The following is a 10,970-nucleotide window of genomic DNA, read 5'->3' as shown; positions in this document are numbered from 1 at the left end:
GAATGCAGAAGAGCAGAGGATATTTCAGAAGGCGGGAATTGGGGCATAAAAGGGGGCGAGGGTGAGCCAGAGGAAGTGTAGACTTGGGAGGAAGCCATGAAGGAGCTCACACATTCTACTAACACTGTAGTACACTTATTCTAGGCTCAAAGAGGGAGACATGGATTGTGGGAAAGGGACGACTAGAAAACGTCATGGGGGACATCAGGAAACTGAGAGCCTCACCTCATGACAATCTTGTAAGAAATGCTGCTGCCCTCGGTTGTCCCGGAGACGGCCCAACAGCTGCTGCACTGCTTCTTGATTCTTCTTGTGTCTGCAATGACAGCCCCTTGTGAAACCCTTGAATTTGCTATGCAGGGGTTCTGACCCTTTAGCTAACCTGGAAGCCATCAGTCCTCCTACTGTGGGGCTATACTTCTAGGAGCACAAGACCGTTCAGGAATTCTGATTTCCAGGCCTGCTAGCTTAGTTTGACTTCATTTTGCCCTAGTGGGGAGGTGAAACTTTTAGCTCAGGGTTGAGTCCCTCCCTCTCCAGCCACCTGGCTCTTCTTCTTCTACTTATTTGTTGGCGCCCACCCCCATCTGTTGTTCTGCCTGTGCCACATTCTCCACCACTGAGGCCATCTGCTTTCACTTGTCTCCCTCGTGGGCTCCTATTTCTCTCATACCTCCTCTCAATGGAGCCTGCCTTCTCTTGAATCTTCTCGGCATGGATATTGCCCTCAGACACCAGCTGGCGCCCAGCCTCCAAGAGCCCACGGATTCGCTCCCCACTGGCATCCATGGTGCTCATGAAGTCTTCCAGTTTTTTTATGGCAGCATCAGCAGCCTGGAGTGTCCCTGGCATCTCCGTATGTGATAGGACATATTCCTGTGTAGAAGGGGTAAGATGGCTCTCAGTTCTCAAAGCATAATCCAAACCTCAGAAGGAACCTCCTGCCACATCTGAGACACAGGGGCCCACTGGAGATAGGGTGAGTAGCTTGCATAGCTCTGAAGATAGAGGTGGAGGGTACCTGCTGATATGGAGTCTCAGAAAGTTACCAGAGAGCTGAGCTGGAGGACTTCACCTGTCTAAATTCTGTTTCACCTTATTTTAGCTACTGATTTGGTCTTTAATAGCTTTATGAATAGCCAGGCTTTCCACTTCTTCCAAAGTCAGTTCTGGTGAGTTATACTTATTTCTTATTTTTCTCATTCTCATTGTCTTATTTTTCTCACATGTCCTTCCTACTCATCCTGCTTCCTCAACCCACCAGTATTTTGCTCCCCATCCACCACACTTCACATTTCCCCCTGGTCCCTATCTTCCACTTCCTCCCGGTAGGGACTTTGCCCCTGGGCTCTCACCTGGCTGCTGAGCACACCCTCAGCCTGCCGAGCATCCCGCAGGAATCCCTGGAAGCCATGGGCCTGGGCCAGGCGGCCTTGCCGGCTCTCCCACATCCGGCCCAGCTCCTCCCAGCCGGTTCCCAGGGCTTCTAGCCGCTGCCGCAGGAAGAGGCACTGGGGATCAGCCTGGTCCCGGGTCACCTCCTCGCCCAAGGCCCGCAGCCGGCTGTACTCGCTCTGGGCCCGCTCCACCTCTCCCCGCAGGGCTGCATGTTGGGCCAGGAGGGCCTCTGCCTCTGGCAGAGTGGCTGGCCCTTCTTCAGAGGCCACAGCGGTCTGAGTGCGGCCCAGCCAAGCCTGGAAGTCATCCAAGCTACGCAGGAAGTCCTGCAGCCGCCGTGCCTCACCCAGTGATTCCTCTCGACGCCGCATGGTGGCCCGAAGGTCCTCCCAGCCAGCTTGCACCTCTCCAAGCCGGGAGTTGATGGCAGGGGCTTGGGCTGGGTGGCCAGCAGCCAGGGCATTTGCTTCTCGAGTCAGTTCCCCTACCCGGGCGGCGATGGCCTCCAGATCCCGCTCAGTGCCGGCCAGCTTACGCTGCAGGGCCAGTACACCAGCCAGATCATTGCCCAGGCCCTGGGTGGACTCAATGACCTTCGTCTTTTCTCTCATCCAGGCCTGGGTCTCTGTGCACTCTAGGTGGTAGTTCTGGATGCTCAGGGCTGAGGTCAGAGCTGCCTTCTTGCCATCTGCCAGGGACCGAAACTGCTGCCACCTGAGAGTAGGGGGTAAGGTCTGGCATTAACAGTTGCTCAGCTTTCCTGCCTTGTCTAGGTATATTTGAAAGCTTCTTCCCTGCTTCTTTCTCTTGGTATATTCTATGCACCTGCATCTGCCTTTCGTTTTTTTAAGTTTGCTGTAGGGTGCATGTGCTTGCTGGAGAGAGACAGAGAGAGAGTGTGTGAAATCATCCCCCAGGGGAGATAGCCACACCACAGTCCCTTCTCCATTCTCCTCTCGGCATTTTGGGCACACATGTACATGTGTTCAGCGTGTTTTTCAAGTCACTGGGTTGAGGACTTGAACCACACACTGTTGCCATGTGGGATCCAGCTCTCTTAACTTCCATGCCACCTGCTAGCTCCCACATCTGCTTTTTTATAGGGGCTGTTCCCCACTCATCCTCCCTGACTCCTATTTTTGATTGTTCTTTGTCCAGTCCATCCACCAGCCTCTTCAGACTACTTTCAACCCTTTTCATCTCTTTCATCATTTCTGCACCACCCCCAGCATATTCCAGAATGGCTTCCTTTCTCCTTTTTTAGCCACATTTCCAGGCTCTACAACACTCATTTCCAATTGCATTCCCATCTGCTTCATTCTTTCTCTGTCACCCAGGCCTGCTCTCCCAAGCCCACCTGTGATTGAGCTGCTTCTGGGTGTTGACAATGCGGTCCTTGCCCGGGGGGTTGGGTTTCAACAACTGCTCAGCAATGTCATTCACTGCAGTAATTCGTGCTGCCAAGGCATTCATTTCAGGCTCCAGGGTCTCGAACCTGAGGAGGTGGAAGAGTTGGGTATGAGTGGTGGGAGGCCTGAGACGCCCATGAGAAAATCTTCTCCTTTAACATGAGGCTCATGAATAGCAGTCTTAGCACTTCTTAGCCTACAAAGTTCATAGTATCTGCCAGTGAAGGGAGGAGCCCCTATTTCCCCTAAACAAGTAGAAGACCTGTCTTCTCTAGAGCTGCTCAAAAAGATGGTGGAAGTTGAGCCAGCCAGTAGTGTGGTGGTTAAAATGGCTAGATCCCACATGGTTGGCTGTGGTATGAGTCCTGGACCTGGTGACTTGAAAAACATGCCAGGTGTATCTGTGTGCACCCAAATTTCAAAAGGAGGGAGAGATAGAGGAGAAGGAATTGTGGCATGACCATCCCTCATAGTGGGAGGGTGCTTTCTCACTTTTTCTCTCTCTCTCTCTCTCTCTCTCTCTCCCTCCCTCCAGCAAGTGCACAACCTAGCAAATTAAAAAAAAAAAAAAAAAAAAAGATGGTGAAAGTTAAAAGGTCAGGAAAAACTGTACAAGTCAAACTAAATCTTGGCTTAGGGCTCTACCTTTCAACAGCACCTCTCTTATCCTCCTGAGACTTACCCCTTGGCTTCCCATCTAGGTCTCAGCCTATTAATATGCGGAGTCTTCAAAAGTTCATGGAAAGTACATGGATTTCAAAAATTTTTGCACCAAAATAAATGCACACTTTAATTCTATTTTCCTACCAACTTAAAAAAAATTTACCAGTGTATGTGTGTACTCATTGGAGAGGGGGAAGACAGAGGAAGCAGTCTCCAATGGGGCATGATCACACCACAATTTGCCTTCCTCCTTTTTCCCATCCTCTCAGGATCTTGAGCACTCATGCACACATATCCAGCATGTTTTCAAGCCACTTGGGCTGGGATTTGAATTGCAGTTGGCCATGTGGGACCTGGTTTGCCATGCATAGCACTTAACCACTGCCCTATGGGGCTGGCCTTTCATGAACTTTTTTGCAGTTCCTTCACATATGTTTAAAAAAGAAATGAGAACCAAAAATATCTGCCTAAGTGATAAAGATGTGAAGTATGATTTCTCGCAGAGATATTTTACACTCTAATAGGGTAGGGTTAGCACACACTTTCTGTAAGGAGCCAGATAGTAAATATTTCAGGCTTTGTGAGTCACACAGTCTCTGCCACAACTATTTAACTCTGCTGCTGTTATGTGAAGGCAACCACTGACAATACATAAACAAATGAGCATGGCTCTATTCCAACAAAACTTTATTTACAAAAATAGACAATAGGGGGAACCAGCAGTTAGCGTAATGGCTATGTCGCTGGATTCCCACGTAGTCGACCGCGGTTCGTGTCCCGGACCCGGTGGCTTAAAACTCACGCCGGGCGTGTGTGTGTGTGTGCCCAAGATCCCGAGAGGAGAATGGAGGAGAAGGGATTGCGGCGTGACCATCCCCCCTGGGGGGTGATTTCTCGCTTTCTGTCTCTATGTCTCTGTCTGTCTGGCGAGTGCACGCGCCCCACAGTGAAAATCTCTCCAAAAAAAAAAAAAAAAATAGACAATAGGCTGCAATTGGCCCAATGAATATACTGCTAGTAGGATTTTTTTTTTTCATTCTTACTCACTAGAGGGCACAGGTCCTTGCCAGAGAGAAACAGAGAGAGGGAAAGGGAAAAAGCACTTCCCAATGGGACATGGCCATGCCGTAATCCCTTCTCTGCTTCTCTATCCTGTCGGGATTTGGGGGCACACAAACACATGCTTGTGGTGTATTTTTAAAGCTGCTAGCACCAGGATTCAGACCACATAGTCAGTCATGAGGGATCTGTCTCCCTTAACTTCTAGGCCATGGGTCTAGTCCAATAAGATGTCTTGAAAACTTAAAAACCTTTAATTATACCTTTAAACTCCCAGGAAATTTGATTATAAGTTGATAGTAGATAAACTTGTGTGGAATTGATCATTTTGTTCTAGGTGATATTGGTATTGTGGTTCTATAAGAAAAAATGTCCTCGAGACCAGCAGTTGGTGTAATGGCTATGTTGCTGGACTCCTATGTAGTCGACTGCGGTTCGAGTCCTGGACCTGGTGGCTTAAACTCACGCTGGGCGTGTGTGTGTGTGCATGCCCAAGATCCCTAGAGGAGAATGGAGGAGAAGGGATTGTGGCGAGGCCATCCCCCGTGGCGGGGGGTGATTTCTTGCTTTCTGGCTCTCTGTCTTTCTGGTGATCACACACACCATATAGCAAAAACCTCTCCAAAAAAAGGAAAAATGTCCTCAGTTATTTTAAGGTTTATTATTTTGTAAATAAAGCTATTTTGTGAAATAGTATTCAGTGTTTCTGTCTAAAAGGTTTCTAATCTTTTTTTTTAAAGAATTATTTTATTTAATTTTTAATTAATTAATTAATTAATTAAATTTGACCCGAGAGGGACAGAGTAAGAGAGAGAAAGAGACAGGGAAAGTAAGAAGGCAACCTGCCAGTTCTGGGACTTGAACAGCGGTTGGCCATGTGGAAGCCCAGAACCCTTAACCACCACGCCACCTGTTAGCCCCAAGGTTTGTAATCTTAAAACTTCATTTTTAAAATTTTAATTATTATTATTTTTTTAAACCATAGGGCATGTGTACTCTCTGGAGAGAGACAGAGAGAGGGAAAGTGAGAAATTGCCTCCTCACCTCCCACCAGGATAGATGGCCACACTGCAATCCCTTCTTCTCCATTCTCCTCTCAAGATTTTGGGCATGCATGCACATATGCCCAGCATGTTTTTATTGATAATTTCTTTCAAGTTTTCTTTCTTTCTTTCTTTTTTTTTTTTTTTTTGCCATAAGGGGCATGCACTTGCCGGAGAGAGACAGAGAGAGGGACAGTGAGAAATCATTCCCCAGAAGGGATGGCCATGCTGCAATCCCTTCTCCTCTGTGCTCCACCCAAAATTTTGGGCATGTGCACACATGCGCCGAGCATGATTTCTAAGTCACGAGGTTTGGGACTTTAACCACAGTCAGCAATGTAGGAATCCAGTGCTTTAACCACCATGCCACCTGCTGGCCCTGCATCAGCTATTTTGAGTCTACACACGTAATGCAAAAATACACATGTAAGAATGTGTCTTCATATTTCTTACAGGGTGCATCCTGAAAAATGTAGGAGTGAAACGACATAAGGGGTCTGCAAAAAGCTTATGGAAAATGTGTATCATGAAAAAGTGCATCCATTTCGATTTTTTTTTTTTTTCCATTTGCCAGAGGGTGAGTGTGCTTGCCAGTCAGAGACACAGAGAGAGGAGGGAGAAGGAGAAAGCACCTCTCAGTGATATGGTCATGCCACAAGCCCGTCTCCTCCATTTCTCCATTCTGTCAGAATTTTGGGCATACATGTCTTGCATATTGTCCAAACTGCTAGGTCTAGGACTCAAACTGTATGGTCAGCCAGGTGCAATACACCTCACTTAACCACTAAGCCATGGGGCCAGCACTCAACATTTTTTTTCACTAGAATAAACTCATACTTTAATTCCATTTTCTATAAACTGTTTGAAGTCCTCTTATTTGGAGAATTTACCTTTTAAAAGGGAGGCAAATCGAATAGAGGAAGATATCAATGATGAATGAATCTGACTGATGAATACATAGAGTTTTGTAGTATAATGTTCTCTACTTTTGAGTACATTTCACATTTTTTATTAAAACTAGATTAACTATTAAGCCTCAAGGGGGGGGCAGCAGGTGGCGTGGTGGTTAAGGCACTGGACTCTCATAGGGCTAACTGCAGTTCGAGTCCCGGACCTGGCGGCTTGCTTTTTCACTTTCCTTCTCTCTCTCAATCTAGTCAAATTGAAAAAAAATTATAATAATAATTAAAGTTAAAGAAATAATTTTTAAAAAGATTCAAGGGGGATAGTTTATGATAGGACCCACCATCACCTGGTCTGCCCCATAATACCGCTAAAGCTTACGGGGCCCTACCTTTGCTGCACAACCTCCAGGTCCTCAAGACGCTCAGGCAGGGCCAGCCCGTTGAGCCACTGCTCCTTCTCCTCCACCCAGAGTCCGCAGGCCCCGGCCTCACTGAGCATGGTGTAGAGTGCCAGAGCTGCCTCCAGGGCCCGTGCCCGCTCGCCCGCCCGGGCCTGCAGCTCCTCATAGTGCTGCTCCAGGGTGGGCACCCTGCCTTGTACCTCGGGTGTGTGGCTTAGTGCAGGAGGTAGGGCCATAGCCTGTTCCTTCAAGGCATCTAGGGTTGGCCGGTGACCCCGAATCTCCTCCTCCAGAGCCCGATGCTGCCTGGCCAGAGCTTGTGTAGAGAACTCATCATGCCCCAGCTCAGGGCTGGACACCAGGCGCAGTGCATCCACCAACCATGCTTCCATGTCATTTGCATCTGCTTGGAACTGGTAGAGGCTGGCGGCTTGGGCGAGCCGCTGGGCACGCTCCTCAGCCAGTGCCTCTAGCCGCTCCCACTGTGCTTGGAGCTCAGCCGCGCGGGCAGTGGCCTGGCTTGCCCCAGGGTGACCCTCGGCAACCAATTGCTGGCCCTGCTCCAGGGTGAGCTTCAGGGGTCCCAGCCGGCCACTCATCTCACCCCGCAGGGCTGTATGCTTGTTGAGCAAGCGAAGAACACCAGTCAAGTCCCGGCCTGTCTCGGCTGAGGCCAGGAGGTGCTGCTGCTCCCGCACCCAGGCCTCGGTCTCTCCCACTTCCCAGAGGAAACGCCAGAGACGCCGCGACTCCTCCAGACGTGCTCTCCTAGTCGCTGCCAATTTGCACAGGGCCTCATAGCTCTGCTCCAGGGTGGCCACCCGCTCTGAAACCAGTTGCGGATCACAGGGCCTGTACTCTGAAAAAGTCATGGCAGGGGGTGGAAAGCCGTCATCCACCAGTCCTGGTTGGATCCATCACCCTTGCTCTACCTCTGTCACATGTCACCCACCCTTCATCTTTCTTGCCCCCAGGTCTTCCTAGTCTTCTCCTTCGACTCTTAATACTATCCTTCCCAGACCCTCCCTTTTTCAGCGCCTTCCCATTTTCACCTTTTCCTGGGTCGCAGAAGCGCAGAGCAGAGGCACTGACAGCCCGCACCCTCTCGGCCTGCACGGCAATGTCTGCTTCTACCAGCTCATGCAGCTGCAGCAGGTCCTCCACTCCAGCCAAGTGCTTGCCCAGGTCCTGAGACTGCAGTTGGCTCTGCCAGGCACAGGGGGCATGTCCATACTCATCTGAGAGCTGCCATTCCCCCCCCCCAGCCCCAGCTCCCTCCAAGCTAGGCACGCATGTGCCTAGGGACACCCCAGTTCTGTCCTGGCATCTCACCTCCTTATCCTCAACTCCCTTCCTATGCAGCACTTGGTTACTAAATGCTGCACCTGGGATCTTAACTGTGACTCATCTTCTCAGCCCCCAAAATCACTGACACCCTCCCTGTCATTGGAGCTCTGCCTCCAGTGTCCCAGCACACTTCAGCATCTCTCCCAGATCCATCCTATGCCTACCTCCCACCTAGAGAATTGGTCCCTCTGCTCCCACTCTGGCCGTGCACAGGCCTTCCTCACACAGTAGCCAAAGCAACTTTTTTTTTTTTTTTTAAGGTTTTTGCCATTGGGTATGTGCACTTGCTGAAGACAGAGAGAGAGAGAGACAGAGGGAAAATGAGAAATGACCCCCCAGGGGAATGGCCATGCCCTTTTCTATTCTCCTCTTATGATTTGATTTTCAAGCTGATTTGTCCAGGACTCTAACCATGGTCAGCCCTGTGAGAGTCCAATGCTTTAACTACCATGCCACCTGCTGGTCCAGCCAAAGGGACCTTTTAAAAAGGATCAGGCAGGGGACCAGCAGATGGTGTAATGGTTATGTCAGTGGCCTCCCATGTAGTCAACTGCGGTTTAAGTCCAAGACCCAGCGGCTTAAAATTCACACCTTGTGCATATGCATGGATGCCCAAAATCCTGAGAGGAGAATGGAGGAGAAGGGACTGCGGTGTGGCCATTTCCCCTGGGGGGTGATTTCTCCCTTTCTGTCTCTCTGGTTTATGTATATGCCCTACAGCAAAAATCTAATAAAAATAATAAATAAAAAAGGACTAGGCAGAATCATGTCTTTCCCCTTCTCAACACCTTCTAATCACTTCAGTTGTACCATGTTTCTATAAAATGAAAACTCCTTGACCAGGCTTGTAAGGCCATAAGTGACCTGACCACACCCTCCCTTACCTCCTTCCATAGGGCCCTCTCCTCATCCTTATAGCCCACTGGCCTTCCTTCTGATCCCAAACAGGCCATATTTTATAGTCCTAGGGCTTTTGCCTAGCTGTACCTTCTGCCTGGAACACTATTTCCTCAGTCTGACTTCTTACATTATTCAGGTCTTAGCTTAATTTTCTGAGAGGCCTTGCAGTCACCCCATCATCCTGTTCTACTCTCCTTGTGGGCTTTATGAACGCTCTTTATTTTATTTATGAATAGATCCATGAGTTTTATCATCAGTCTTCTCCCATTAGAATATGAGCCCAGTGCAGACAGGAGCCCATCTGTCCTGTTCATCGGAACTGGAGCAGGGCCCTGTCCCAGTATATGCCCTACAGAGATCTGTGGAGCAAATGAGCGAACACATGAGTTGTCGTACCCCCACAACTCCTGACCATCTGACCCTACCCAGAGTGTCCCCCGGTACCTTCATCTCCTCCATCCAGTCCATGAGGTAGAGCAGGTCCTGAAGCACCTTTTGCAGCTCCAGGTTAAGGAGTAGCCCCCCCCGCCGGGCAGCCACCATTTGGCGTAAGAAGTCCCAGAGCCTTGCCACGTTGTGCTGCCGCGCTGCGATGCGCTTAATGTCATGGTAGTGCTCAGCAGCCAGCTCCGCTGCCACGGCATCCACTGCCTGTACCCGGCCACTGTAGGCCACGATGTCTGTCTCAATGGCTTCGTGCTTTCGCACTGCTGCTTCGACCGCTGCCAACTCCAGCCCAAAGTTGTCCTATGGCAGGGGCACAGGGGAAGGCTTGGGAACCAAGGGTCAGGGCCTCTGCTCAGCCCGTACGTCCTGCCAAGCGCTTCAGCTGTGGGACGCCAACTCCATGAGGTGATTCTACATTTCCCCGCTATCACATCCTGATCCATCTGACTGACCCTTTCTTCTGTTCAAGCCTCTGGCCCCAGCTCCTGGCTAGCTTGGTCTTGTTCCCTGCATGATAGAATTTGTGTTTCATCACCTCCCCACCCTGTGGGGCTCCTTATCCACCAGTGTTTCTTTCATTTCTCCTGACAAGCCCGAATGTCCCAAGAGACCCCATCCCACCTGGGACACCAGGCGCTGGTTCTCGCTGAGCCAGGTCTCCCGCATGGCGGCCTTGCGGTCGAAGCGGGCTGCCAGCTGCTCCAGCTTCTCCTGGCGGATCAGCTCCGTGCGCAGGGCCAGCTCACGCTCATGCTCGGCTTTCTCAAGCCGCTCCCAAGCCTGCGCAGTGGGCACAGGGTTAGTGTGGAAGGGCCTGGGTGGTGGTGGGGGGAGGTCACAGGGCTAGGGGTACATGATAAGTTCCACAGAAGCTGCGGCCACAGAAACGCCACAACGTGTATATTAGTCTGAGAAACAGAGTTGGCGCTTGGAGTGCTATGAAGCCATGTAGAGAATGTGTGATGGGACAGCTGGTATGTGGTGGTTAAGGTGGCTGGATCCCACAAGGCTATCAGTGTGGTTCTAGCCCTAAATTTAGTGGCTTGAAAAAACATGCCTTGTGTATGCATGCCCAAAATCCTGAAAGGGAAAAATGGAGGAAAAGAGGTTGTGCATGACTATACTCTATGAAGGGATGCTTTCTCATTTTCTCCCTGTCTCTCTCTGTCTGTCTCTCTCTCTAGTGAGCACATGCACCCTCAGGCAAATTAAAAAATAAAATGATGTGTGCTTCTAAACAATGGAAACTGATTTGTTTGTGGTGTTGGACTATGGGTGACCCTTATTTTTACTTTTATTAATAACATTGTGAAAAAAATTAAAGTCAGGTTAGTAAGCTGGGGACTTGTTGAACAAGATAAGGGACGTGGGGTACAATTTTGTTATGTGACCCCAGGT

At 49.8% G+C, this 10,970-nt stretch overlaps 1 protein-coding gene across 1 annotated transcript in view; it reads right to left on the bottom strand.

Moving 5' to 3' along the window:
- Positions 1-10,970, bottom strand: part of SPTBN2 (spectrin beta, non-erythrocytic 2) — a 49,461-nt gene that overhangs the window by 15,875 nt on the left and 22,616 nt on the right. The window contains exons 11-18 of the mRNA XM_006171311.2: positions 10,194-10,352; positions 9,570-9,872; positions 7,931-8,084; positions 6,867-7,737; positions 2,756-2,893; positions 1,356-2,112; positions 674-876; positions 226-316 (exon numbers count right to left, since the gene is read on the bottom strand). Of these exons, the coding sequence (XP_006171373.1) occupies positions 226-316; positions 674-876; positions 1,356-2,112; positions 2,756-2,893; positions 6,867-7,737; positions 7,931-8,084; positions 9,570-9,872; positions 10,194-10,352 (2,676 nt within the window). The remainder of the gene's footprint in view (positions 1-225; positions 317-673; positions 877-1,355; positions 2,113-2,755; positions 2,894-6,866; positions 7,738-7,930; positions 8,085-9,569; positions 9,873-10,193; positions 10,353-10,970) is intronic.

Source organism: Tupaia chinensis, unplaced genomic scaffold (assembly GCF_000334495.1).
Source record: "Tupaia chinensis unplaced genomic scaffold, TupChi_1.0 Scaffold149501_1, whole genome shotgun sequence".
NCBI lineage: Eukaryota > Metazoa > Chordata > Mammalia > Scandentia > Tupaiidae > Tupaia > Tupaia belangeri.
Note: the sequence above shows the minus strand (reverse complement) of the source record. Positions and strands in the feature narration are given on the sequence as shown.